This window comes from Saccostrea echinata, unplaced genomic scaffold (genome assembly GCF_033153115.1).
Source record: "Saccostrea echinata isolate AGI-Se365-2 ecotype Australia unplaced genomic scaffold, CSIRO_AGI_Sech_v1 ptg000054l, whole genome shotgun sequence".
Classification (NCBI taxonomy): domain Eukaryota; kingdom Metazoa; phylum Mollusca; class Bivalvia; order Ostreida; family Ostreidae; genus Saccostrea; species Saccostrea echinata.
Window position 1 is genome coordinate 31,427,675 of NW_026889803.1, and position 27,709 is coordinate 31,455,383.

Sequence of the window (27,709 nt, forward strand, 5' to 3'; positions counted from 1 at the left end):
TGGGAACATATACAGGAAAGGATCGAAATTGTCCGATGGCGTTTGAAGGTTGAAAATATTTTCTGGTAAGTTACAAGGGATATAGGGCCTAGTGAGAAAAATGAGGGTTACGCCGACAAAGGGAGATAACCCTTAAGAATGTGAAATTCGTCTCTTACGAGAATATATTTAGATTTATTTAATACTAGCAGCTAGAGACCTTCTATACTTTGATGTTTTGAACTATACATGTACATGTATATAGTAATAAAAATATAGTAGGGAGAGGGCTAAAATAGGCTATGCCTGCTGCCTTATCCCATTCACTTCATGTGAATAAAATTATGTATAAATAATAAAAAAGTAATTAACATTATAGTGTCACTCATTCATACTTGAAACTTCAGAGTTTTCTGTCATATCGTCGGAGCTTTAAGGTTCATTGACTCTCTGATAAGAGGAATAATTCACATGGATAAAAAGTCTATCATTCCTTTATAATTTTTAAGAAAAATGGTAATTTCTGTCAAATTCTGTGTCAATTCTTTAAACATTTTAATTATAGTCTTAATATTGGTAGGATTAAGAAGCTTTTTTTAAAAATGCGGAAGTACGAAGACCAGATTCGTAAGTGCTTTTAGGACAGTGAGCTTTTCAAAGGTAAGTACATTTCCTAGTCTTGTTCGACAACATTATATAGAAGTCAATTAGAAACGGTTGGTACTTAGTGAACTGAATTTATTAATCTCATCACAATTTTATAATTGTATACAGAGATAAACATAAACAATGGTGACAAATCAAAACAGTTTTTATAGCATGCGTGAGTATGGATATAGAGAAATAGTACAATATCAAAGATGTATGTTTTTCACTACATCGGGGGGCAGTTTTATGATATTTCTAATAAATATACAGTTTTCTGTATTTCACTAGATTTCACAAGCAAGTAATTAAGTTTGTCTTTTATACATGTACATATGATAGACAAAGGGCGGCTAGCAGTTCAATAGCACAGTCCATTGCTGAAGGTACCGTTACCAAAGAAACATGAAGTTTTTGTTTGGTTTAGAAAATAGCCTCTCATCACATCCAAGAAAATGCAACTTTTAATTCATAGAGTATGTTTTTTTGCAATTTTGATTACCTTTCTGTCTAACAATTTCAACTTGAAAATCTGTAATTCAGTTGTATTCAAAGGAACAACGCAAGCACAACGATCATGCATGCTTGTTGTTAACTTTCATGCAAAATATTCAGTGTCTGTTAAAATTTAATTGGATAAGTACAAATTGATCACAATTCTGTGTAAATAAATTAAAGATTAATATTTCAAATGTGTACTCTTTTGTTTCAATGTTATTGTAATATGTAAAAGCAATCCACGGACAATTTGATAGAACATAAACACAGTTTTTTTTTTTAAATTATAAAAACATATATACATTTCCCATGTGTTGAATAATTTAACCAATTAACCATATCGGGCATTTCCGGGGTTGTACTTTTAGCGCGTCTAGTGTGGCTTTTGATTTTTTTTTTTCGTTCTTCTTTTGGCAGGTGTCAGAGCAATAGGCCCGTAATGTAAGAGAATCTGTTCCTTAATTTCGTCTTTTTGTATAACTCTCACAACTTGAACGTGTTGTACTTCTTATTCTTTTAGATCAACCCCCCCCCCCCCACCCCTCCCTCGAATATTTTCCGATGCACCGATATTTCCTTTTTAATCCTCATTTAGATGATGGACTGATTGTTTTCTTTTCATACTTAGGGGAAAATATTTTGAAATACAATATTGCATGAATTGTTTAAATCACTTATCCGACATATTATCCATTGTTTGTTTTTGTTTACATCTCTTAATTCTGAGCAACGACTATAATCAGTTTCCATATGTTGTAAATTGCAGGTATATTTAAAAAGTCTTATGTACCTTTTCATTTTGAAATATTGATGGAAAATTAAGCTTAATGTTATGATATTTTGAGCTATAAAGAAATAGAAAATAACAATTCCCATACATTGCAATATATGACAATTAAGACTTTTTTCCCAGTCTATATAGAAATCTTTTCTACATGTAAACCAAATGACCACATAAAGATGTTGTATTCTGCTGGGCCATTTTTACCGAACTACTCTCAAATTGTTTATTCATCAATTTAAGCATAATTTTTGTCCCACTAACTTCCTATTTTCTTTTCACATTTTGATTTTCTTAGTTTTGATAGACATCTTAAATGAAGAAAAGTTTCAGTGACTTAAATATTTCATTCAAGTCTATGAAGTCTGGTTTACCGGCATAATTACGACGCCTTATATCTCAAAAATATGATCATTGTCTAACTCATTTAATTTTCTTTTTTGTAATTTGTTTCAAATTATGAATGCATAGAATTAAATAGCCGAAACTGAAAATACCAGTATCCCAGCAAATACATGTACATACTTAAGGATGAGATGTTCCTTTTTGGTGGTATGGATTTTAAAAAATAAAACTGTTTTTGAGTATAATCATAGTGAGCAAGCCCTTTGATGTAGACTTTTTCAATTTTGCAATCATATGAATTATTTTGTATTCAAAATTTTTTCCACATATTTTTAAAAATATATAGAGAGGCAGAGACTTTTGAATTTCATTTACAAAGTTTTAAATATTTGGAAATATTGTTCTATTCAATTTATAAACTTATGCACGTAGAATTTAGACCATATTTATATATTTCTCCATCAATTATTTTAATTTACACGAGTTGATGTTACGAATTTATATAGGTCTTTATACCCGTTTACTGTTGGATGTTTTCTGAAACGAACTATATCTGTGTTTACCTGTGTGACGTCACGTTATACCTGGATGAATCGCAGGGTGCATTCTGACAGTTCAAGACAAGTGTCCGAGCGAAGTGGAGCGATTGCAATGTTTTCGTGTTTAGTTGGATGTTTTCTGTAAAGGATTCCGATGGATTAATTAATTGAAAGTTATTCTGTGGATCAGCAGACATCATGCCGGACGAATCGTATGTATCAGACGACAATTTAATTATTTAATCAATAACAAATACATTGTATTTGATAGATATACACCATTCTCTTTCTGGTTGCAGATGTTCAACACACCGGTGTATAATTAGCAGATCAAAGTGAACCTTTTCTATGAAAAGGGGGAGGGGGGATGTTTGTGAGAAATACCTTTAAGACTGCAGATAATTTATTAGAACTTATTATGTACCTAACGGGCTATAATGTACAATTTCTTAAAAAATTCTTTCAGAGCAGTCAAAAAAAAAAAAAAAAAAAAAAAAAAAAAAAAAATAGAAATGGGACAATTCAACTTACTATGCAATTATAGACAATTAACTGTGGTCAGACATTTCAATTTTATTGTTAATTTTTTCTCTCTTTGAATTTTTTTGAGTTTAAAGGATTTAATTAACAGCAATTTACAAGAATTAAAAAAAAATAGCAGAAATGTTTATATATTCTTCCTTGTTTAATTTAGTAATTAAAAGAAAACATAGAAATATCAAATAAGCATCAATTTGTGTATCTCATCTACATGAATACATATATAAACATGTCAGAAACAATTGAAATGATGAAACAAAAAGAAATAAAGTCAAATCGTTCTTTTTTTACAGGGTAAAAGTAGCTGTCAGGGTCCGTCCCTTTAATCAAAGGTAATAAATGTGTTTTTGAAAATTATGCACAGAAAATCATTGATTAGTTTATAATATTTTTATAACTTTGGAAAAGGACAAATTTATGGAGTTGAAGTATGTATATTGATTGATATATGGAGAAAATAATAAATTAGGAGCAAATTAAAAGGAAATTATATGATTTATATGACATTCATTTTTCAGTACAATGTAATGATATATTGTGGAATTATATCATTTTTTAAATTACATGTAACACTTAATTCAAGAAATGTAGTATTCTACTTCAAACATATATATTTTTTTAAATTTCTTTAGTTTATTGCTAAATTTAGAAGAAGTAATCTCCCCTTTATAGGTGAAATATTTAACATTCTTTTTATAGGGAAAAGGACAGACAGGCAAAACTCATTATTAAGATGCAGGGTCAGATGACTACTATTACAAATCCGGAAACACCAAGTAAGTTTGACGAGGTGTCTTCGTGTTTTATAGGGACATCGAAAGGAGGGTATATGGGAAACAATCTCAGGGAGGGGTACTCACTCTCTCTCTCTCTCTCTTTCCCTTAAGCGAAGCCAAAACATTTTTTAGTATATTCTGGAAGTCTTAGTAAACAATATTAAACAGATAAATAATGAATTTACTTCGTTTCAAAAACATTATTTTTGTGAAGTTTTTTGAAAGGGGTGGGGGAGGGCGGTGTTGTGATTGTATCCAATGAACCTTTCCCTTTGATGACCTTGGGTTATATTCTGTCTTAATTCAATTTAAATCCAGTTTGTATGAACCAATTATAATTACTGTCACTACATGTTAATTAAGGACTTTCCATGTTCGTCCTATTTTTGTGGTTCATCCTATTTTTGTAGTTTCTTCAAAATTAACAATTTAAAATATTTTATAGTTCCTGCAGGCTTTGGGATAGGTATATATATAGATGATTAATAGAAATTGCAGATGAGGAAAACTGAGGAATATAAATGCTAGCTTTCTCTCAGGTTACAAATTGTAAAAAATTACAGATATCAGAAAAGTATACCATACTTAAAGTTTCATATTTTATGCAGTATAATTATGTCATATAGTTATTTTGTATACTGCATGAAGAAATGAAATAGATGCATTGTACCCAAAGTGTCTTGGGACTATAATTAAAATGATGCCTTAGTACGTGCAGATCTATAATCAATAACTTTTTTGAGGTTAGGAGAAATACAATTAAAATATATTTTATTTAAATTTGTTTATATATGAGCTACATTACAAATCATTAGCAACAATTCCTGAGACTAGAACTTGCAAAAGTTGCCATTGATCAGTACCAGGTACTTTATAGCAAATGTTTGTATTCTACATCATATCTGAAGGAATATTATTTTCATGTGCGTCAAGAAATCTTCTGGGTTTAATACGTTTGGGAAAGGATTTTTATGGGGGGGGGGGGGGGGGGGGAATTATTTTTTGACTGGGGTGGACCCCCCCCTGACAAAAATTCCTGGATCTGCACCTGATTTTATATTTAAAATTATAATTTGAATATATACTCTAACAAATCTTCAGTTCTTTTGGGAGCATTCACATTAAATCTTATGCTATGACATTAAAACATTCTGAGCTCAAGCATAGAATATAAGCTTATTTTATATGCTGCTTAAAATGCAGGGTCGATGCAAAAAATGAAACATTTTACATTAATTTTCTGACCACATCATTTTGCAGTTAACAATGTGTGATTCTATTTAGAGTTACAAATGAAGCTCATTTAAACATTTTTAGACCTGCTTATTAATCAGTACTATATACATTTAGCGAAATTTTTGCCCTGTTTTACTTATACCCCTTTTGCCCTCATTCTTGGGCAAATTCATTAACAGGGCAAATTCCCAGAAACAGTAATTTCCTTCTTAAAACAAACAAATTGTATGGGCATTACTAAATTAAAAAATAAAATGGGAGGGAATCATTTGCAAGTGATATAAAGGTGAATTAAATTAATGGGGGGGGGGGGGGGGCAAAAATAACCCTGCATAAGAATAAAACAAAAAAACAAAAACAGATGCACTTATAATGTAAACAGATCACCATCATAGATTCTTCATTTTAGATTAAAACTTAAGATTATACACTAGTCTGGTAATATTGAACTGTTAAGAATCATTGATCTTCAAATTACTGTAGCCCTATAATATATAGGTGTTAATTTTCATGTGTAACTTTCCTCTGAATTTTCTTATGAGAATTGAAGAACTTTCGTGGAGACACAAATTTCAGCTTCATGATTTTATTAACTCGGAACAAACAATTTTTTTTTTAAAATTAAGCACACCTCTCCTTATAATTGTAAGAAATATCTAGAACATATTTCAAGGCTGGATACATTTTTAATAATATATGAAGGTACGTAGAAAGAAATCCCATGGGGATATAATTTATCAGTGTATCTAAGGTATACAGATTTGACTTTCATATACAGACATGATTAGAAATCCCCGTCATCCCTACATGATTTTTTTTAAATTAAAGTCTTTATCATGTGTCTTATTATAGATGAAAATATCAAAAGGGGGTGGACAACCTCTATGGCTCAATAATGAATATCGTCTTTTCCATGATTAGCAATGGATCGTGTTCTGCCTCCAGCATGTATTTTCAAAATTCGTTAGCTTGATTCATTATCCTGTGTTCACTAATTACATCATCTTGCTGCAAGGGTGGTATTATTTTCCAGCGACTTGTTTTGGCAAGTTATGTCTTTGATCATGGAAATTGTGTCCATTTAAAGGGGGGGGGGGGATGAAAATAGCCTGTTCTAGATTAATTTATGATTGATTTTCTGACACATTGTAAAATGGTTTAAGGGTGAGAAAGTCAAGGGATTTCAACATCTTAATGCCTCAAAGCATCCCTATAAACACAGGGTATCGGATAATCTAGCCATTGATGAATTATAGGCTGATCATTTACAAAAGATCCTAAAGAGGAAAACCAATATTTTAGATAAACAAAGCTTGTGCGGCTTTAGAAGTGTGCTAAGTTAACTTTCTCCTACTCAGATCCTTGGCGTAAACTTTATGGTCATATGTTTGCACAAATATGTAATTTGAAAGTCAAGAAGAAATTTTTAAACCACTCCAACCCTAAGTAAGCTTTATTATCTCAATTTTGGGGCAGATATGAAATCGATTTTAATAATGTTCGAACATGTTTTTAATGGTTATAGATAAATATATGTACACTCAATATCAGGGTCCATACTGATTTGTAACTGTTGTATCAACATGATACATAGCAGCCATAAAACTCAAGAATTGAATTAAAAATACATTAACATTGTCTAGGAAGTATTTGTTTTTCATAGATACCGTATTGAACAGCTCAGACTTCAATATTGATCAGTACACTCAACATTATAATTTCATAATGCACATTCTATGTACAAAGATCAGCCCTTATAGTCTTACTTAATCAATGGTTCGATTTTTTAAAGTTTTGCGTGTTCTTGACTGAATGGGTATTTTATGGTCTGACTGATTATATAATGAAAATGCCCACATCTTAATTGATTGAATTGTACATTGATTGAATTGTACACGAAATGTCTGCTATAAAATAAACATATATCATGGATTATGGATGGAGATATTTGGAAAAAGAGGGGGGGGGGGGTTAAATGAATATTTTCACATTTAAATCTTTTATCAATTAGCATAGGTTTTATAATTTATTCAATGTAGAAGTTGAAAAAGGATATCAATAGAATTATATTCAGTGTATTGCATGGCATCATGGATTTCTGGTATTTTCCCTATTATCCAGATAAATCAATATTTTGTGGTCAAGAACCAAACATTCTTAAATTTTGATTAAACTTTTTGCAATTTACATAAGGAAATTTTGATAGATATTTCATTATAAATATCTAAATAATTTTTTTTTTCAAAGAATTTTAGATTTTTATTTGAATTTTGAATTATGAAAATCAATTGAAAAATTGCAAATGCTGATGCTAGTATAGAGAATAATTTTCTAGATCCCATGCATATACAGTTAAACTTCATTATCTCAGTCACTGATATCTTGAATATCATGGAATCTGTCAAAGTGAGTTGGAAGTCCAATAGTCTTTATGTACTCTTGAATCATCTGATATCTCAAAGTTTTTTACTGGTCCTATGGAATTTGAGATAACCAGGTTTTAAATGTATACTGGGGTATAAATTTATCTCCATTCATATTTTTCTTGACTTTTTAATTATGAGTGTTTAATATGGAAATACAAACTTAGTTCAAACATGAATTAATCAATTTTTAAATGCAGGCATATAATTAAAGCAAAAATTTTAATATGTCTTTAAAAAAAAATTAATATGACTTTATAGACATTGCATACAGATAACAGTAAACATTTCAACACATATTGGAGACACTTTCACCTGACCTGAGTGTGGGTGTTCTGATAACGCAATGTCATAAAACTTCACATATCACTGATATGGTTTAACGTTAAGTTGAGGATTATGGAGTATAAAGAGTTCTGAGTGAATCGCAAAATTGGCAAGGTCATCAAGTGATTTTCTAACCCATTTAAATTGTTAATAAATTTAAAAGATTTTTCATCTTTATCTGTGAAAGAATAATATGCTTTGAAAATACCGGGTATAAATTGTGAATCTTTTTTTTTTTTATTCATATGAATAGTTTAAATACCTCATAACAAATACTTGACAATTATTGGAATTTGTTTGATTCTAATTTTTTAATTTACAGATGATTTTAATTTTTTAATTTTACAGATGAAGAACCTAAAAGCTTTTCCTTCGATTACTCATATTGGTAAGATATTGATTCTGTATTCGTATAATCTTTTTACACTTTTAGTCATAGGTTAATTTATTACACATGTACTGGATTTTATAAGTGTCATAGCTAGTACTATATACAAAATATTTGTATGCATCTGTATCTTAAAATTTAATTGTTCATGATTAACATAGCTGAACAATTCTCCACACATGGGGTTTTATAAATGTATTCAATATTACAACCACTCTGTTCATCGGCCATATACAATGCATGCCAAAAGCTAACGAACAGTAAATTAGGTATTTACAATTCAATACTGCACAATTTTAATCTGGAGATTTATAAGTATAAGTACACAGACAGATCTACATCAGTACATTTGAATGGGGAGTTAATTGCAAAGACTGGTTTAGGTTCAAGTACACCAATATTTTTGAAAGAAATTATGGTGACATTGTTCCATTTAAATTTGATAGGTAGCACAATAATGAAAAATACAATTGAACAGTTCACTGATTATGTTAATGGAAAAAAAGATTAAATCCCATAGTTTTGCTCGACCACAACAAAAATTTAGACCACAAGCTATTGAAAAAATGATCAAGTGTGGTTTGAGTACTTGTCAGTTTCATTCAAATTGAATTCTGGAAAAAAAAACCCACATTTTCCTGTATAATGAAAAAACTAAAGCTCAAGATTTAGTAATACAACTGAAAATTTAGAAGGAGTTTTCTTCTACAAATACATATGAAACATTCATGTATAAAATTCCCAAATTTATACCTCCAAGGTTCTTTTTAACATATATGGAATAGATGTTATTGCATTCATGTATGTAAAGCTGAAATATTAAATTGATCATATTTTCCTATGAAACAGAAAATTGCAATATTCTGCATTTTCAGCTATAGACTGTGTAGCTATATGTCCTTGTTTCTTTGTTGTAGGTCACATGATGGCTTCCAAGAGCAGAGCGATGGCGTATTAGTTCCTGCGGGCGGGAGTAATTATGCCAGTCAGAGAAGAGTGTTCGAAAATCTGGGACAAGGCGTTCTGGACAATGCTTTTGAAGGTTAATAACATATTTGGCTCCTTTTGCTTCAGACATATACAGTTACCTGTGTGCACTGGGTTTCAAACTACATCAACAACACATTGAAAACATGAGCAACTCATTACTATTTTTGGAGAAAATTAGCTTTATAATTATCCATAAGTAAATTGGTCAAAAGAGGATTCACCAATCCCCACACAGCTAATAAAACTATTTAAAAAAATACCTAGAAGTTTGATGAAGGAACAACTTTAAATTTGTTCATTTTCTAAATGCCAGGAAGAAATAGGTGTATAGAAATTTCCCTTCATCCCAATATCCAGATTCGTAAGCGGAATTAAATGGTGTTATTAAATGCAATTCCATTAATGATAACCCCATTAATGCACACATTATGACTATTCCTGAGGAAATTAAGACATTTTAGAATAATTAAAGTGCTCTTTATTGCAGATTACCAATTAATTAAATCATCAGTTTCCATGGAGAAAATTGCATTCAGGAGATAACATTTTGCACCAATTAATAGGGGTGGGACGATACACAGATCTTACGATACGATACGTATCTCGTTACACATAACACGATATGATACATATCTCGATATTATGATAAATTATAAAACTATAAAAAAATTTTGTATTTTATTTCATTTTTGTCTTGAGATTAAATCTACAAATCATTCTATATCAAACCATATGTGCTTTGAAATAATAATACTTGAAGTTCATCAATTTCATTGACTTAAAATTTACAAAAACATTGTTACATGTACATATTGCCAAATGTCTATAAACAAGTTGTGTACAAATAGTCGTGTAGACTAGTTTATCAAGAACACTGTCTAAAAATTCATTTAAAAAACATCACATGTACATTAATATTAATTGCTGAAAGTCTGTAACCAAGTTCAGTTTAAATCTACAAATTGTTCTATATCAAACCATATGTGCTTTGAAATAATAATACTTGAAGTTCATCAATTTCATTGACTTAAAATTTACAAAAACATTGTTACATGTACATATTGCCAAATGTCTATAAACAAGTTGTGTACAAATAGTCGTGTAGACTAGTTTATCAAGAACACTGTCTAAAAATTCATTTAAAAAACATCACATGTACATTAATATTAATTGCTGAAAGTCTGTAACCAAGTTGAGTTTAAAAAAAATCCACAATTTGTTTCGAAATTTTAAATTCTTGAAATTAGAGAATCCATACATTGTTATGAGCTGTTAGTACCAGATGGACTAATATCAACTGTTGTGGAAACGATACGTTCTGTATATATAACACGCTTTCCAAACTGAACTTTTCTTGTCCCATCTTCCGAGGATGCTTAAAAGTGAAAATGATTTACCCCTTATCTACACATTATTAGTTCTAAAGCGTGTTTTCAATATCAATATCATGTCTTCGCTTCATAGAAGCCGCCATTTTCCAAGGACAACTACTTTCATTTTCAATTTTTTGATAAGTCGTTTGTGTATCGTTTCGTACCGATATTTTAATACCTGTATCGTAAACCGTATCTTAAAAGAAAATATCGGTATGTATCGTTGTATCGGTATATCGTCCCACCCCTACCAATTAAGATGACATTTTTTTGCATCAGTGTTGTCCATAAAGCTTTTTATCCATTTATATCCATTTATAGCTCAGCTGAGCTAAAGACTCAAAAGAAATTTTCTGATCAAAGAGCGTCTGTCTATTTCTTGATAAATTTTCACAATTTGACTTTTCTTCAGAACCTCTGCATGGGCTTATTTTAACCAAACTTGGCACAAATCATTTCCAGATGAAGGGGATTTTCATTTAGTTAACTGAATAGTCTTTTCCCCCATATGATGATAAAGAAAATTTTTAAAATCACGGACTAGCTTTAAGTTTTGTTCACTGAACTTGTTGAAGTCATGGACTTTAAGCACTGTACGCTTAAATTGTTGAAATTGTGAATTTCAAGTACTGTGCACTGAAGTTGTTGAAATCATGTACTTTTTAAAAGTATACTATTCACTGATATTGTCATTTGATGAAATCATGGACTTTATAAGTACTGTATTCTGATGTTGTTGAAATCATGGACTTTTCATTGATGGCTACTATAAAGCTAGGGTATCATTGGTGTCAGGAAGAGAAAGGTGACTGTGAGCATTGTGGCCCATAGGCCTCTTGTTTATTCGGTTAAACTTAATGAACTTCTTTTCATCATGTCTTACAATCAATAACTGTGCAAATACATAGAATTATTAATTGGATATTGACATTAAAAAACTGTTAACTTGGTTCATGCACAATACCTAAACCATTTTACCTGTCAAAGTCAACTCAGTGTTTGTTCATTGTAAGCTTTTATGGACCTTCATAAGTAGGCATTAGATTTTAGGGAGCAAAATTTTAGACATTACCATTTACTGAACAATTTCAGGTAATAGATAAGTTTGTTGTGAAATAAAAAATGAAGAGCATAGCATGTATAAATTTTTGCACCTCAGAAAATGGCTGAATCCCCACCCCTTCTAAGATATACACACAAACAAGCACACAGACAAAGAACATTCAATTGAACTATGCCAGTCATCATTTAAGATATTTTTCCCATGACTTTCCAGATATGTAAGAGTTGCATGGCTTATTCTAGTTCTTTTAGCATAAAATATTGTTGCATAAAATGATAAATCTGGATCAGGGTGTATTATTTTAGGTATTGGAAGTTATGTTGTCAGAAGTCGGCGTCAGACATGACAAGACCCCAAATTACACTCATATACTGTAGATGTATACTTTTTTCCATGTGGGATTAAGGAGGCTGGGGGGTCAACAAATTTAAACCATCAGATGTAACTTATTTTTTTAGATATGATATCTTAAGCTGTCAACTATCATTTGGCAAACAAAAATTCATACATTTTAGTTTTAAAATTTGATCATTTTTGTATATCTTTATATGGAGCTCTTCTTCTAAAGGAGATCAATATAGTCTGAAAATGGCCACAACCACCCAGCCCTCTTAATTTACACTATGCATATGTACACAGTAACACAATTTCTGTCAGTTAATTTGAAGGCAGTGCTTAAAATCTCTGCCTTTAAAGTAGTTACTTTTAAAACATGCAACAGGCAATCTTAAGAAATCTGCATAATTTTCTACCCACGGATTGAACAGAAATTGTGATTCTGCAGAATTATGACCCTGTAGAATAAAGTATGTTTACAGTACTTATAATGAATTCAAACTTACAAGGATCATGACTTCTCTAACTGAAAATAAAAAAACGAGACAATTATCATTTCTATTTTTTATTCAGACCAAAGCACGGCCTATATTAAACATTGTTTTTGTTTTTGTGAAATCAATGACAGTCTTATTGAGCCATTCAAGTGAAACCTTCACTTTCGGGTTTCAAGAGAAATCAATTTTATTCCATTTATTTAGAGACAATGAACTCCTCATCATCAAAGTTTCAAAATTCATCTTTTATTATTGAATGAAAATCAATATGGAAGTCTGAAACAAAACCTGTTCTATAATGTTTATCTTATATTACCTTTTTTTTGTTAGATATTAAAAAAGAGATATGCTCTAGGGTATATGACAGTACAGTTTTTTAAAAATCCAGCAGGTTTTAAATATTCACTAGCCATGCTTAGCTTATGTTTATGTGTAAGATTACAATCAATAGAAAACTGTGGAAAATATATGAATATTTTGGATTAGCTTGCTAGCCATTCAGTGAACAGAGTAAATTGATCATCATTACCATTGATTTCAAGTTTTTTGAAATTTATATTGACTTTTAGAGAAAAAAAATTGACACTAGCATTTAGATGCTAAAGAAATAAATAATCTTGCCAGAGATTATTTGTAAATGGGGAAAGGGGGTGGGTGGGTTGGGGTGGGGGGAGGATTTGAGTGTATACAGCTGGTCAAGTCAGAAGAGGAAATCAGATCAGGGGAAAAAAATGTATTATTCACCAAGCAGAAAATACTACCAAACTCAGACCTAGAGCTGGTATTACTGATAAGGCACAACACATTTATACATATATAAAACAGCTGACAAGTTTTGTACTGTTAGTTCTTTGTTCTTTCTGTCACCCTTTATAGATTAAATATTTTATTTAACAGGTAACTATACCTTGAGTATTTCAGTGTTTGAATGGGCTTTGTGATTCTTATGAAGGTGACACCAGCTAGAATTAATACATATATACAATACTTTACCATTGATAAGTTTTCTGAACTTTAAACTTAAACATATAGGAAATGGCTTTATAAAGTCCCTCCAGTATGTATCTCTATCTTATTTATGGGGGCAATAAACAAAGGAAAATTAAATATAAATAATGTAGAGATCAAGTATAAAATTAGTGGGAAAATTATTTTTCTGATTTAAGTTTGTCAGTGTTAGATATTAGTGAATGTTCCCTGGCAGAAAATTAAAAAAATATGTAATGAAATTTGTGTCCATATATTTTGTAACCTGACACCGTGTCCTGTTTACACATTTCATCATAAAAATTAAATGCTATAGAATAGAGATACCATAAAAGTTATAAAGATTGTACATTTTTGATGCCAATGCTGTAAACATTTTTAGGAGTTTCCTTAATGCAACTATAACTTTCAGTCTAATATATACTGTACAGGTTGACATTAATTTTCTTTCCCATTTTGTCTTTCTTTGAAAATATAGAAATTGTGTATTTGTTGTAGAAAGCAAACTTATAAGTTATTTCACATGATTCTAGCCACACATGAAAAAAAATTGATTTGATTTACTGTAAATGTACAGGCCGGCATCAAGAGACCATGATAAAGGATGCAGTGGCAGATCCAGGATTACTGAAAAAGGGGGGGGGGGCAAATGCTTGGGGGTCTGAGGCAGGGACACAGGTTTTTGGAGTTTTGCAGAACAGTTTTATGACTTGGCTATACTTAATGTAAATAAATGCAATATCCAACAACAAAAAATTGATTTATGAAATAAATCTTGCATGTATTTTTGTCACAAAAAGGATGTGTCGGTCCTCCCTCCCCCAACAGTGTAATGTGTTGCCCTTATGCAAGTTTATGGTCCAGACCTATATAATTCAATAATTTTGTCCTAACTAGTGTACATGTTAATTTTAAAGCAGATTGCTATGCCACCAGGGACTGTCTGGACATATTAATCAGGCTTTTGTAACATTGCATTGCATTAAACATAAATATTTAACAACTTCCTGAAGTATGGAGTCTGAGAGATATTGTAAACTCTGTTAATGAAGAATTTGAATTGATGGAGCATTTGGCATGTCCATGTATCTATCTAAATACCTTATCCAATAAAATTCCAGGAAGCAGGATGGGGTATGTTCAAGTACACCTAAATATTTTATGAATTCTACCATTGTATTTGTGGCTTTTTACTTGGTTATCTAGCTTGCACTATTGGCAAACATTATGTAAGGGCCATTAAACATTTTAAAGACTTTTATGTAATCTGTATGCAATCAGGATTTAAAATGCATAGTCTATTGTTTTCCATTACCGAAGGACCTTATAACTCACATTGATTAGTTTGTGCAGAATCAGTTCAGACAAGTGCATGTGGAATAAAGATTATAGACAATTTGTTTGAGCAGAATGAGAAAGATGTTCACTAACCAATAACCTTTTAAGTTTAATGTATTCATTCTTAAACGTAATCTGAAGTAAATGTAAACAGATTGAATTTGGTTGAGATATTTTGTGTACTTTTGACTTGGTGTCAACAAAGGTAAACACAGTGACATACAACCTCGTTTAGTCTAAGGTCTCTCAAATTTCAATTTTGTAAGTCAACTCCATGTTGCAGGTTATGGTATTTTAAGGTCATTCAAACTTGAAGCACATTAAAGTTCATACACATTTAATAAAGACATAATATAGTGATGTTTTTCAATTCAACAATATACACTAAAATTTTGTTATTTGGAAGTTGATTGGGCCCAGGAAAACTTCAGTATATCTGACGATTGCCAGAAATTGAGATTAAAATACATAAAGAGCAAGGAGTTAGGACAGCAACTCACTTCAACATATCCATGGTATTGAAGACTTCAGTGTTCAAGACAGAGAGGTTCAACAGTACATTTATAGTCAAATAGTTAAATATCACACACTTTAATATACGGGGATAATTTTTTTCATGGGGGTGGAAAAAGGGGGGGGCTATATTTATGAAAAAAAAACATCATTATTTGCATCTTAAAGTTATATGTAGTACAGTTAAGACAAAAAACACATTTTTACATAAGCCTTATATATTTCACATTAAACAACTGAAAATAGAATAATAATATCAGAGAGCATGTATTTAACAAGCCATGTGGGCATTGCAGCTACTTTAAGATGGGAGAAGTTGGAACTCTCACCACCAGGTACTCTGTTGAGCACTATTGATTGATTTAGCCCTTTTCAAATATTCTGCCTCTAAGCATTAGAATAGAATCCACTTCTGTGCAGATCAATATTTCATGAGGTATTTATGTCGAGGTGATTTCAAAACTGCAGTAACTTCTTCTACACAGCTTACAAGATGGTCTTGTGAAGTATTAGAATGAAACTACCAGTACAGTGAAATCAATATCTAATTTAAATAAAGTTAAAAATAAAATCAATTTTTGAAGTTGGAATTTTAATGTTTGTATATGGAAAAGCATTTGTTAGTTACATATTCCATTTGTGTAAACATATTTGTGTTTTATAGTTGCATGTACATGTATAATGTTTTTTTTAAATTTTGGCATAAATGTTTTCACAGTAAAAAAAAAAGCCTTGAAGTGTTCAACATCCCCCTCCCCCCCCCCCCCCCCCCCCCCCCCCCCGAAAAAAAAAAGTCATACCTAGGACCACCTTACATGCAGTGCATATAAGTTTTCTTACATCTATTGAAAATTGCTTTAAATCAACTAGTGGAGTTTCTTTTTTTTTATTTTAACTGAAACACTCACATATATTATTTCTTCTTTACAGGCTATAACTGTTCCCTGTTTGCCTATGGCCAGACAGGATCTGGAAAATCCTACTCCATGGTGGGATATGGAAATAACAAGTCAGTACATTTATAGACAACTTTAAAAGGGGAATTGAAATCAAAAAGTACATTTACACAAATATATTTATGTGCTTTTTACCAATTAAAGTTATGTTTTAATAATCCAGATTACAAGTATAGATTATGATTATTGTTTTTTTCTGAAGAAACTTTTTTGTACATTGAATCAAACTTTCCATGAAAGGCATCATTGGCTTTGTTGAAATCTGCAAAAAAATTGCAACTCTTTTACGTGTAACAAGCACCCAGCAACCTATCTAAGATATTTGATTCTTTAGGTTCTAGTGCAGAATTTAATATAGACAAGTTTGATATATATCCATGTATGCATAAGTATTCATAAATGATGTTGAAGAGCATTGCTTGATTTTTAAGATAAAGGTGTGAAAACTGTATGTTATAATTGTGTTATCACCGCTATTCTATGAAAATGGTTAATCTGATGTTTGTTGAATTTTTCAATAGGGGAATCGTACCAATTACCTGTGATGAAATGTTTAAAACCATGGACAAAAATACAGACCCAAATAAGGTGTGTACAATACTGCCACATAGTGGCTTCCAATTACAAACTGTATACATACTTTTTTCCACGGGGTCATAATTCTGCGAATTTACAATTTCTGTTAAATCTGTGGATAGAAAATATGATGCAAATTTCTTAGATTGCCACTACAAGCGTTAAACATACTTTATTTGCTTTGGGACATTTCTGCAGAAAATTTGTCACTGCAGAGTACATACCGTAATTACCATGCAGAAAAAAGTACTACAGCATTTGTATATTGCACTGACTATATACAGAATGTATGACAATTATTTTCCATATTAAAAATGCTTTAATGAACTATGTAACAAGTTTTCTTGTCATTTGATCTTGTCAATTTGAACAACTTTTCAAAGTTCATTCAATGTAAAATTTCCTAAAAATATTTCATACTTTTATTTATATGATAAATATGTATTTTTTTCAGAGATTTGAAGTGACATTTTCTATGTTAGAAATTTACAATGAACAAGTGAGAGATTTATTATCTAAAGACAATCCTAAAGGTGGACTTAATGTGAGACAGAACCCCAAACTGGGCTACTTTTATGTGGAAAATCTCAAACGAGTCCCTGTGGGTAGTTACGCTGAAATTGAGAAGAGAACGGACCAGGGTAAGAATAAGCACAAGTAGACAGAATTTCATCTAATTATAAAATTTTAATTTTAGTACAGGGTAAATTTTTGATTCATAACAGTGTTGTCCAGCTTCAAATATCCTATGATTATTGGCAGAATTAATCTTGGGCATTATTTTACTAGGGAAAAAAATATAAAGTAATGATTACTTCACAGTTTCCCAATAAACTAATTAAGAGAACCATTTGACAGAATTAAATTACTCTGAGTTAAGAGTTTAAGAACTGCAAACTACAATATTTGATGAGTTTTAATATGGCATATTTGCATAAATTTCAGGAACGGCCAGTAGAACAGTGGCGTCCACTAACATGAATGCCACCAGCAGTAGGGCCCACACTGTAGTCACCATTACGTTTGACCAAATCATCAAGAATGAGAGTGGGTCAGAAACCAAGAAGAGTAGTGTCATGAATCTGGTAGATTTAGCAGGTAAGGGAGACTTAAATGCTACCAATTCATTCAAACCTTGTTATCATTATCTCGATCTCAATGGGACCGAGAAAAAGCTATGAGATCTCCGAGGATTGGAGATACTGAGGGTAAAATTCTTAAAGAAAAAGTCATTGGGACTTCCAATTCAGTTTAACATACCTATGGTATTTGGAACATCAGTGTTCAAGATATCAAAGTTCAACTGTAGTGGATATGGACTTGTTCTGCATTTAGAGAGAAAATTATAATAATAATTTTTTTTTTATTAACAATTAATTCAAAGTTTGAAGTAGCCTGTTACCAGTACGTTGAGGGCTGTTCAAAAATTACACGGACTCTGGTATTATTTACTTTTACTGACGTCAAATTGCAATGAAATTTTACAGAAAAATATTTCTTAATGATTTTAGTAAAATTTTGGAACAATTTTTTGATAATAATTAATTTCTCTTAAAATTATTGCTGTTTTCATATTGCCGATAGTGATGTACGGAGCACGGCAAAATATCTGAAAAATGAACTCTTAGAACCTATACTTTTTCTCATTGATTTTCCAAAATTCGCGAGATTATTCGACAATTTTCTGTAAAGATTCTTTATATTGTTACATAATTATGAATTAAAATTATTGACGTAATATTTCAAGTATTAACAGAAATATTGTTATTTTCTCTGATGTGTTCCCTATAAAAACAACTGCAAAAATGACGTTGAGTGATTCGACGGAGCAGTGCATGTTTGTCAAATCATGAGTAGAATATGGAAAATGCAAACAGAGACCCAAAATATACTTAATAAAACATGCAATAAATCAGCGATAAGCCAGACATCTGTCTACAAACAGCAAAAGGAAATTTCAGACGGTAGGACCTTATGAAAAACGTTCGGGGTGGGTGGGGGGGGGGGGGTTCGGAAGAAGATCATCGACAAAATCGTGATCTGGACTGTTACCGTTTTTAATGGCGACCAACGTCACAGAACATTTCAGAAGTAGATGCAGTTTGGGGTTTTAAGAACAAACAAGATTTCAAATAATTCTCTAGTTTTATAGTTCCCAACCTGGTTTAGGAATGATATATTGATGTCTATTATGAGTAGATAGAGTGACACAAATTGTGTATCAAACAAAAAAGAGAATACTATTTGAGAAAACGAGATTGCATATTTTATATGATGTCATGACGTCGCAGATTTCACTTTAACTGCGCCGTGATTTCTTGATAGGTCTGAAGTAATCACTTAAAATTGATATTTATTTTCAATATATTGACATGAAATTTTGTTGACCACTAAAGTAAAGATTCTGTTATAATACGTGTGACTTTTTGTGTGTTTTTGTCGTCAAATATATTTTCTCTGCAACAAGTCCGCGTATTTTTTGAACGCCCCTCATATAAAATAACCTTAGTTTAATGACACTTGGTGACATTATTAGAAAACACTGAAATGGAGAGAGAATATGAATGGTAATTTGACATTGGGTTTGTTTCAAAGATTTTTCACATGCTTATGCTTTTGTGAAATGATGGGTTTGTGTATCACAGGCTCCGAAAGAGCGGACAGTACGGGGGCCACTGGTGACCGTCTGAAGGAGGGAGCCAACATCAACAAATCCTTGTCTGCTCTGGGGAATGTCATCTCGGTAAGAAGTCACCATTGAAGTCAATTACACAATGTCAATCCTAATCTTACAAAAGAATTAAAAGTTAACTCTTAAGAATATATTTTTGAGATATTCATTTTAAAAATACTCGAGATTGTAGAAAATTTGTAAAATACAAACAAAATAACTGAGCTTTCTTTATGGACACAGTTGATTCAAGCAAGTATGGTTATGATTGGAGGGTTTATCAAGTTTTTAATTGTCTATGTCTTGTTCATGATTATTTGTGTGGAAATTTGAGAAAAATAATAGTTACTTAATATTTTCTTGTTATGTAGGCTCTTGCTGATTTGTCAATGGGAACAAAAAAGAAAATCATGGTTCCATACAGAGACTCAGTTCTGACCAAACTCTTACAGAATGCATTGGGAGGCAACAGGTAAAATCAAGGCCCCTTCTTTACTTTGGTAATGGATCTGTAAAATATGACCACATATTGCATTTTTGTATGAGAAAAATTTATATGTTTAAAATTTACTTCCATTACAGTAAAACAATAATGATTGCTGCCCTGTCCCCGGCTGATATTAACTATGACGAGACTTTGTCCACCCTGAGATATGCAGACAGAGCAAAGAAAATCAAAAACAAAGCAGTAGTCAATGAGAATCCATTAGATAAACTTATAAGGGAACTCAAGGTATGCTGAAAATAGGATGAATAAATTCATATGTTTTTTATCTATCATATATATGGTAAAGATTTGCCATTAAAGATTATTTATCTGGTTTTAATGTTGAATGCTTTTTTGAACTGTGTGTAGGAAGAAAATGAGAAGTTAAAGAGAGCCATGGAAAGTGGGGGAATGGTGATGCAGGAGGGGGCGGGTCTCTCTCCTGAGGGTGAGTCCTCACTTCATTTACAGGCCTAAATTTTCATTTAGTCATTTAAACCAAGGAGCCTTCTTGTTAGGACTCTGTCAGTGTTTTTTCACAGATTTGCATTCCAAGAATAATTTTATGGGTAATTTAATGGATCAATATTTAAAGAATTTACCAAACTTGGTGTAATTTTGCAGAGCTTGAAAAGATGCGTAAACAGATGGAAGAGGATATTAGAGCTCAGCTAATGGCCAATCAGGCAATGCTGGCAGAGAATGACCAGAGCTGGGATGATAAGGTCTGACAACCAAATAATGATAGTCAAGTCAACATTGATAAAAAAAAAAATAACCAAAATTTATCTGAGGTGAAGTGTTAAAACAGCTCTGTATTAATATGCAGTTGTGATGCAATTGAGAAATTAGATACTCCTATACATGTATTAATTGTTAGGATAACTGACAATCTCCATTGATACTTTAATGTATGTAAACTGTTCAAACACGGGGGCTTAGATATGATTTGCTTAGGCTAGAAGTCTATTTTGTTGGGTTTTTTTTTTAGATTAATTTATGAAATTGAGCTGTATTGAACTCATAGTTTAATTTGTTATTCAGCTTGCCGAGGCCAGGACAGAAACCGAGAAAATTGAAACAGGAGGTGCAGACAGCAAGAGGAAAAGCAAAGAGCCATATTTGATCAATTTAAATGAGGATCCCATGTTGTCTGGGGTCATATGTCACTTCCTGAAGAACAGCGGTGAAACAACTGTAGGAAGGAAGGATGCCAGTCCTGTACCAGATATTTGTCTCAGTGGTCTCAGGTAGGTACAATTGTTTTACCATTTCAGAGATTCTCAAGATTAAGATTTTTAAAATATATACAAGTAGTACCATTTAGAGTAGATTCAGATAATTGTTCAAATCAAGTCCCTCATGGCTAGGGTGGCTGGGGCACAAGAGGGGTTCAAATGTTTACATAGAAATATAAAGTATGCAAGAGCAACATATCTACAATTTGTAAACTTGACATCAAGCCTCAATACTGTGAATTGAAATCATTGAAGTCATGGATTTTAGTTGCAGGTGACTCAATTCAGCATCATGGCACAAAAGCCTTTTGTTTTGAACTTTGGTTTTACAGTAATGAGAAAATGTAAGATCTCTTTTAATTTCTGTTTATCTTAAAACTACTCAAAATTATTATTGTTTTTTAAATTTTCTTCAACAGTATACAGAAACAGCATGCAGTGATATTTAACAATAAAGGTGTGATAGAAATAGAATCAGTGTCAGGAAGTGGCTCAAAGACAAAAATTAATGGCTTACCTCTCACAGGAAGGAAGGCTCTTTGTCATAAGGACAGAATTCTCTTTGGTATTTTTATTTTCTTCATCTCTTATCCACAAATAATTTTGCTTTTGACACAAAAAGAAGATTTTAGTATTTTGAATTCTAAATATTTATATGTATTACAAATGGACTAAACAGTTCAATTTTCTTAAATATCTATTATGTAATAGTGAGTTGATATTATTTGAGGTGGAATATTTTGAAATGTAGCTAAATGATATTTGGTGCCTCTTCCCAGGATCCAACCATATGTATGTTCTGATGAATCCCCTGAAACCTGAAACTGCAGATTCAAGTCTTCCAAAAGAAATAACTTGGGAGTTTGCTCAGAAGGAAATTGCTCAGGTGAAGGGATTTGCCACTGGTTCAGCAGGACTAAGTAAAGGTAATGGTGTCTTGAATGATGAACAATGTTGAGATCTTTAATTAGAAATTGAAAATAAATGAACAAAGAGAAATTGTAGATTATGATAAATATGAATCACAAATTTTCTTATTAATTAATCCTTTCTCTCAAATGTAAAAAAAAATGTGTCCGACAACGAAATAACAATTGAACCTCCTTATTTCAAACTCGATGGGACTGAGAAAAACTTCGAGATAGATATCCGAGGGTAAAATACTTAAAGAGGATGTAGTTGGGACTTCCAAATCACTTTGACATATCCATAGTAATATAGTATTCAAGATATCGATGTTAGAGATACCGAAGTTCAACTGTAATTTTCATTACTGTATGGTAGAAGTCAAAAATCAAGCTGTGATGATTTAATCTCTTACTTTAAACAGAACAACAGATAGTACAAGAGCAGGTTCTGGAAATCCTTCCTATGGTTTCTGAAGTGAATGCCGTGTCTGAGGAACTGAACAAACAGAAGTCATTTGAAGTCGTGTTAATCTCAGCTGCTGCCCAAGAGGGAGGGGACATAACTCAGTCAAATGCCTCAAAGTAAGTAGAATGGGTGACACAAAGAATTCTGTTTTTTTCCCCTGCATTAATTTTTAGAGGTGGTTTGGTTTTTATCTATAAAAAAGGTTGCTTTCAGTATTGAAAATGATTTTATAGAGACAAATAAAAGCAAGTTTTTAAATTTTGCTGAGTTACTTTGAATATTTGATAGGTTTTTTTTTTCGTATATAGATCCTTGGTGATTGCTTTTATTTCATGATCCATTTGTTGTTGTGGATGTTTTATAATAGCTTCAATCAACTTATCAGCTAAATTTTTTGATTTCCAAGATTGTTTCATTAAATTCATCTAGCTTTATAGCCAGTTCGAAGTTTTTTTTGCCATTAATGTTACATTTTTTGTAATTCAAAGATAAGTAATTGCTAATTGATTATAAATTGCATTTTGTTTCAGTTGGACATCGAAGTATGAAAGCTTAGATGTGTTTTAATCATAATAATCTTGTCTTGCAGTAAACCACCTGCACATGCAAGCTGTGCCTTTTTTTTCATGTGTTTGAAACTTTCTAATCACACTTTTTAAAAGATACATGTATTTCATGAATTTCTAATAATGTGGTGCACTGAAATGTGATAAATCACTTTATATGTTACATGTGTGGATGTACACAATAAAAGGAAGGGTGATGGAAAATAATTGTTAAAAAACCCCTTTCTTCAAAACTGTAAATGCAGTAAGTTACATTTATTATAAATAAAGAGCCTGAAAATTTTAAATGCAACATATCTTAAACAGTCAAGGTAAGCAGTTAAAAATCCATGTGCAAATTAAGATTTTATAGCTGTTTATAGTTAATGTACCTATACTGAATTGAAGAGATAAATGGAGAAATAGGTAAAATCAAATGTTGTCACGTATTCTAAGGAAGCATGTTAAACTTAATTTTCTGTCAGACTCTAAAATGATATCATGAGGCATCATGTGCAATTACCCAGTGAATATCTACTATTGCATGTATAAACACTGACACTAATATATATTGTATGTTGTGAAGTGAGCATGCATTGTAAGTATGATCTACAAATTTAATGCTGGCTTCTGATAGAACAGTGATGTTTTATGCTGCATGCTTCTCTGGTAAACAGTCAAGAAGGAGGAAAAAGGTGTGTAATGAACTGCTGTGACTTAGCCAATCAGCTTCTCAGAATGTGACCCCTTAGTAATGCCTATGGTTTATTTGACCAATCAGCTTCTCAAAATGTGACCCCTACATTACATGTGGATTTATTAAACCAATCAGCTTTTCAGAATAAGATTTTTTGGATGGCATCAAGTTGTAAATCCTTATCTGCTTGTAGCATTTTGCCAGTGATATATTAATTGCTGTAATTTTCCCTTCAAACCCCAAATTTTGCCAACATTTTGGTTTTATGTTGCACATTTCATTTAAATGAAATTTCAGATTGATTGTGCATGTCCTTTCATTTGGCAGCTTTTGTTTTTTTTTTTCATCTTATTAGCAGTTTTCATTTACTTTTCTTGGTTTATTATTATTTCTGTTTTATAAGATACTCTTCAGAAAAAGTAAAGTCTTTATTAAGATTATTAACACCTTATTGTACATGCATTTTTTGAGACTATTGCACACCATTGTATTTATGTATTCACAATTCTTCACAATTTTCCAAGGTGTAATTCTATGTATGTATAAACTTCTTTTGTAGACCAGTAATATATACAATATGTCTTGTCACACTTCACATTTTACAAATCAAAAAATACTGCCCTATAATTTTTGCCCTAAAAATGCTTGCCATAGGATGTGCAGTGATTAACTTGCATGATAGCATGCATTCAATGAAGAAGTACAGTTTACAATTCTTGATGTGCTGAAATGGTATTAATGTAATGATAGGGGAATAATTGATTCCCCCATTTTTTGAATCATTTGAAAAATTTGGGTCAAAAAATCTTTTCAAGGAAAATGCAATCCATATACTCTCTTATTGTTTCTATAACCTTTCTTCAGCAGTGTGTGAAAATCCTGTTTTCTGACTGGACAGAAAAATCAACTTCTTCACAAACTTTATTTATAACAATTTGTATTTCTAATTGGTTTCAATTTTCACATAATTGTTAGGTAATAAAAACTATTAAGAATGAACTAACTTTGTTTTTTTTGTCCACAGAGTAACAGTGAAAATGAAAAATCTCCTAAATGGGAATACATGGCTGTGGGAGAGGGGAAAATTCATCACAAGAAGATACCTTATACAGGTAAGGTTTCCTCACCTGTAAAATAGGGCAATCAATATCCAGTGATAATAAATGATCAAACTTTCAAAAAGAAGGGGAAAATTTTGGAATGTTAGAATGTTGTTCAATTTAATAGAACCATTGAATTAACTTCATTTTCCCCAAACCTATAGGAATTGTACCAGAAGTTTCTAGATGGAGAAGATGTGTCACACATTCCTAAAGAACAAGACCCTTTCTGGGAACCCACAGAAGATGTTCTGATAGGGACCTCCAATCTCTTCCTTCAGTCTCTGTCCTATTGTCTGGACTTTGAGGATACTCTCAACATCTCAGATTACAAAGGTCAGGAGGAAGGGCATGTCAAGGTCAAACTGGAGCCCTGTGACCCCAAGGGGAAACCTATTGATGAGGAGGCATTTGTGGATGATCCTCGTGAGCTACTTAACAAACCTTACAATTTCAAGGTATGGTATTTGAACAGCAAGTTGTTTTCACATAATTATGTAAAGTTTAAAAGCATCTTGTGATTTTTTTCTCTATCAGATGTATGATTGAAAAAAGATAATTCTTGAATTAGATGACAAATGCTGTAACTGTTTTTTTTAATGGGCACTGTTTACTGTAAACCAACTATTATTTGCGTTAACTTTCATTCGCGAATCATCAATTTGAAATCAATCCACGACAATTAATTTTCACGACCGAGGAAACCTTCCTTACAAATACAAATTAGCAAGGGTAAATGGTTCCCGGCGATTAATATTCGCGAGTTAAAGTAGGTCGCAAAACTCGTGTATTTTTCTCGCACGCAGATAAAAGTTGGTTTACAGTATTTCATATTGTTGTCTAATTGTATTTATTTCTTGGTTAAAGTACAGAAATGAAAAGAAATGACTTCAGACTTAAATTCACAAGAAAAATGACAAATGAAATGACAAATGTTTAGATTCTATTTTTGTTTCACAGCTTACCATTGAGAATGCAAACATACACAAATCCAGATTCTCCAAAGGAATCTTGGTTAAATATTCTGTGAAGAACAACGGAAAAGTTGAAGAGGTTAAAACCCCAACTGTGAAGAACACCCTGACCCCAACCTTCAACCACTCCAAGGTCATCTCCATTCCTAAACTGAAGCAGGAAAACCTGGATTTCTTTGAGTCGGGTTGCATAACACTGTCTGTGTATGGGATACAGGAAGACACATTGCCAGATCCCAAACTCCTGAAACTTAATACTAGGGTAAGCCTATCATTTAATTACTAGGGGACAAGAGTATATAAATGTTTTTTTCCCAAAGATTGGGGGTGGGGGTATTTAGATAAGATCATTGTTGGAACCACTATTGAAATAACGACCACTATTGAAATAATTATTTCAATAGTGGTTGAGAATGCATTTCAAAACCAAACACAGCTTGTAACCACTATTGAAATAATGTTCACTATTGAAATAATTATTTCAATAGTGGTTGAGAGTGCATTTCAAAACCAAACACAGCTTGTAACCACTATTGAAATAACGTTCACTATTGAAACAATTATTTCAATAGTTGTTAAGAGAGCATTTCAAAGCCTAAACCAATTTGTCATCACTATTGAAATAACGGTCACTACTGAAATAATTATTTCAATAGCGGTTTTTATACGTGTAACCACTATTGAAATAACGACCTCTGATGTTATAACACTTATACTTAGTTTTCCCAAATAGTTGATTTTAATGTATTGACAAGAAACGTTTGATTTACTATCCATATTAGTAGAGTGGGCAAGCCCAAGAATATAAGCGAAAATTTACTTTTATTCTATATCCTTTTGATTAAAATTAATCTTTTTTTTTCATCAGAAAGTTTGTACACATATTAGATATCAATAGATGTCTTCTTTCTTCTTTTTAATGTAGATATTCTAATTTCTACACCTATCCGTATTTATAATCTTTTACTTTCCCCAATTAATAACAAAGATGAAAATTATATAAGAAAATTACTTAAAATTACTAGATCAGTTAAATCACAGATATCCGTGTATTAATAGTATTTCTGGACAGAAATTAAAACAAAAAATTACATATCATATTTAAACTCAATTAATTAATTTTATTATGTTGGAAAACATAATGAAGAATTTCTCCTTACATTTTTTCCAATATTGGGGTTATTTCAATGAGGCTTGCAATTTGGTTTTTATATTGAAATCATTGTCAGCAACTATTGAAATAATGATTCCAATCACTATTGAAATCATGATTCCAATCACTTTTGAAATCATTATTTCAATCACTATTGAAATCTTTATTTCAATAGTGAACATTATTTCATTAGTGGTTGCAACCCATGTTTGCTTCTGAAATGCACTTTCAACCACTATTGAAATAATTATTTCAATAGTGAACGTTATTTCAATAGTGGTTGCAACCTATGTTGGGTTTTGAAATGCACTCTCAATCACTATTGAAATAATTATTTCAATAGTGAACGTTATTTCAATAGTGG

The 27,709-nt window shown here is 31.5% G+C and overlaps 1 protein-coding gene across 9 annotated transcripts in view; it reads left to right on the top strand.

The window, feature by feature from the left end:
• The first annotated feature begins 2,856 nt into the window (after window positions 1-2,856).
• Window positions 2,857-27,709, top strand: part of LOC133205790 (kinesin-like protein KIF28) — a 33,055-nt gene continuing 8,202 nt past the window's right edge. For all 9 annotated transcript variants that reach the window (XM_061341665.1, XM_061341662.1, XM_061341666.1 and 6 more), the window contains exons 1-21: window positions 2,857-2,999; window positions 3,621-3,659; window positions 4,027-4,103; window positions 8,438-8,477; window positions 9,395-9,519; window positions 16,505-16,583; window positions 17,052-17,118; window positions 17,561-17,747; window positions 18,052-18,204; window positions 19,752-19,849; window positions 20,149-20,249; window positions 20,360-20,510; window positions 20,634-20,712; window positions 20,889-20,989; window positions 21,309-21,514; window positions 21,922-22,067; window positions 22,282-22,428; window positions 22,833-22,992; window positions 25,143-25,230; window positions 25,383-25,676; window positions 26,179-26,454. In XM_061341665.1, coding sequence (XP_061197649.1) covers window positions 2,986-2,999; window positions 3,621-3,659; window positions 4,027-4,103; window positions 8,438-8,477; window positions 9,395-9,519; window positions 16,505-16,583; window positions 17,052-17,118; window positions 17,561-17,747; window positions 18,052-18,204; window positions 19,752-19,849; window positions 20,149-20,249; window positions 20,360-20,510; window positions 20,634-20,712; window positions 20,889-20,989; window positions 21,309-21,514; window positions 21,922-22,067; window positions 22,282-22,428; window positions 22,833-22,992; window positions 25,143-25,230; window positions 25,383-25,676; window positions 26,179-26,454 — 2,628 coding nt within the window. In that variant the 5' untranslated portion in view covers window positions 2,857-2,985. The remainder of the gene's footprint in view (window positions 3,000-3,620; window positions 3,660-4,026; window positions 4,104-8,437; window positions 8,478-9,394; window positions 9,520-16,504; window positions 16,584-17,051; window positions 17,119-17,560; window positions 17,748-18,051; window positions 18,205-19,751; window positions 19,850-20,148; window positions 20,250-20,359; window positions 20,511-20,633; window positions 20,713-20,888; window positions 20,990-21,308; window positions 21,515-21,921; window positions 22,068-22,281; window positions 22,429-22,832; window positions 22,993-25,142; window positions 25,231-25,382; window positions 25,677-26,178; window positions 26,455-27,709) is intronic.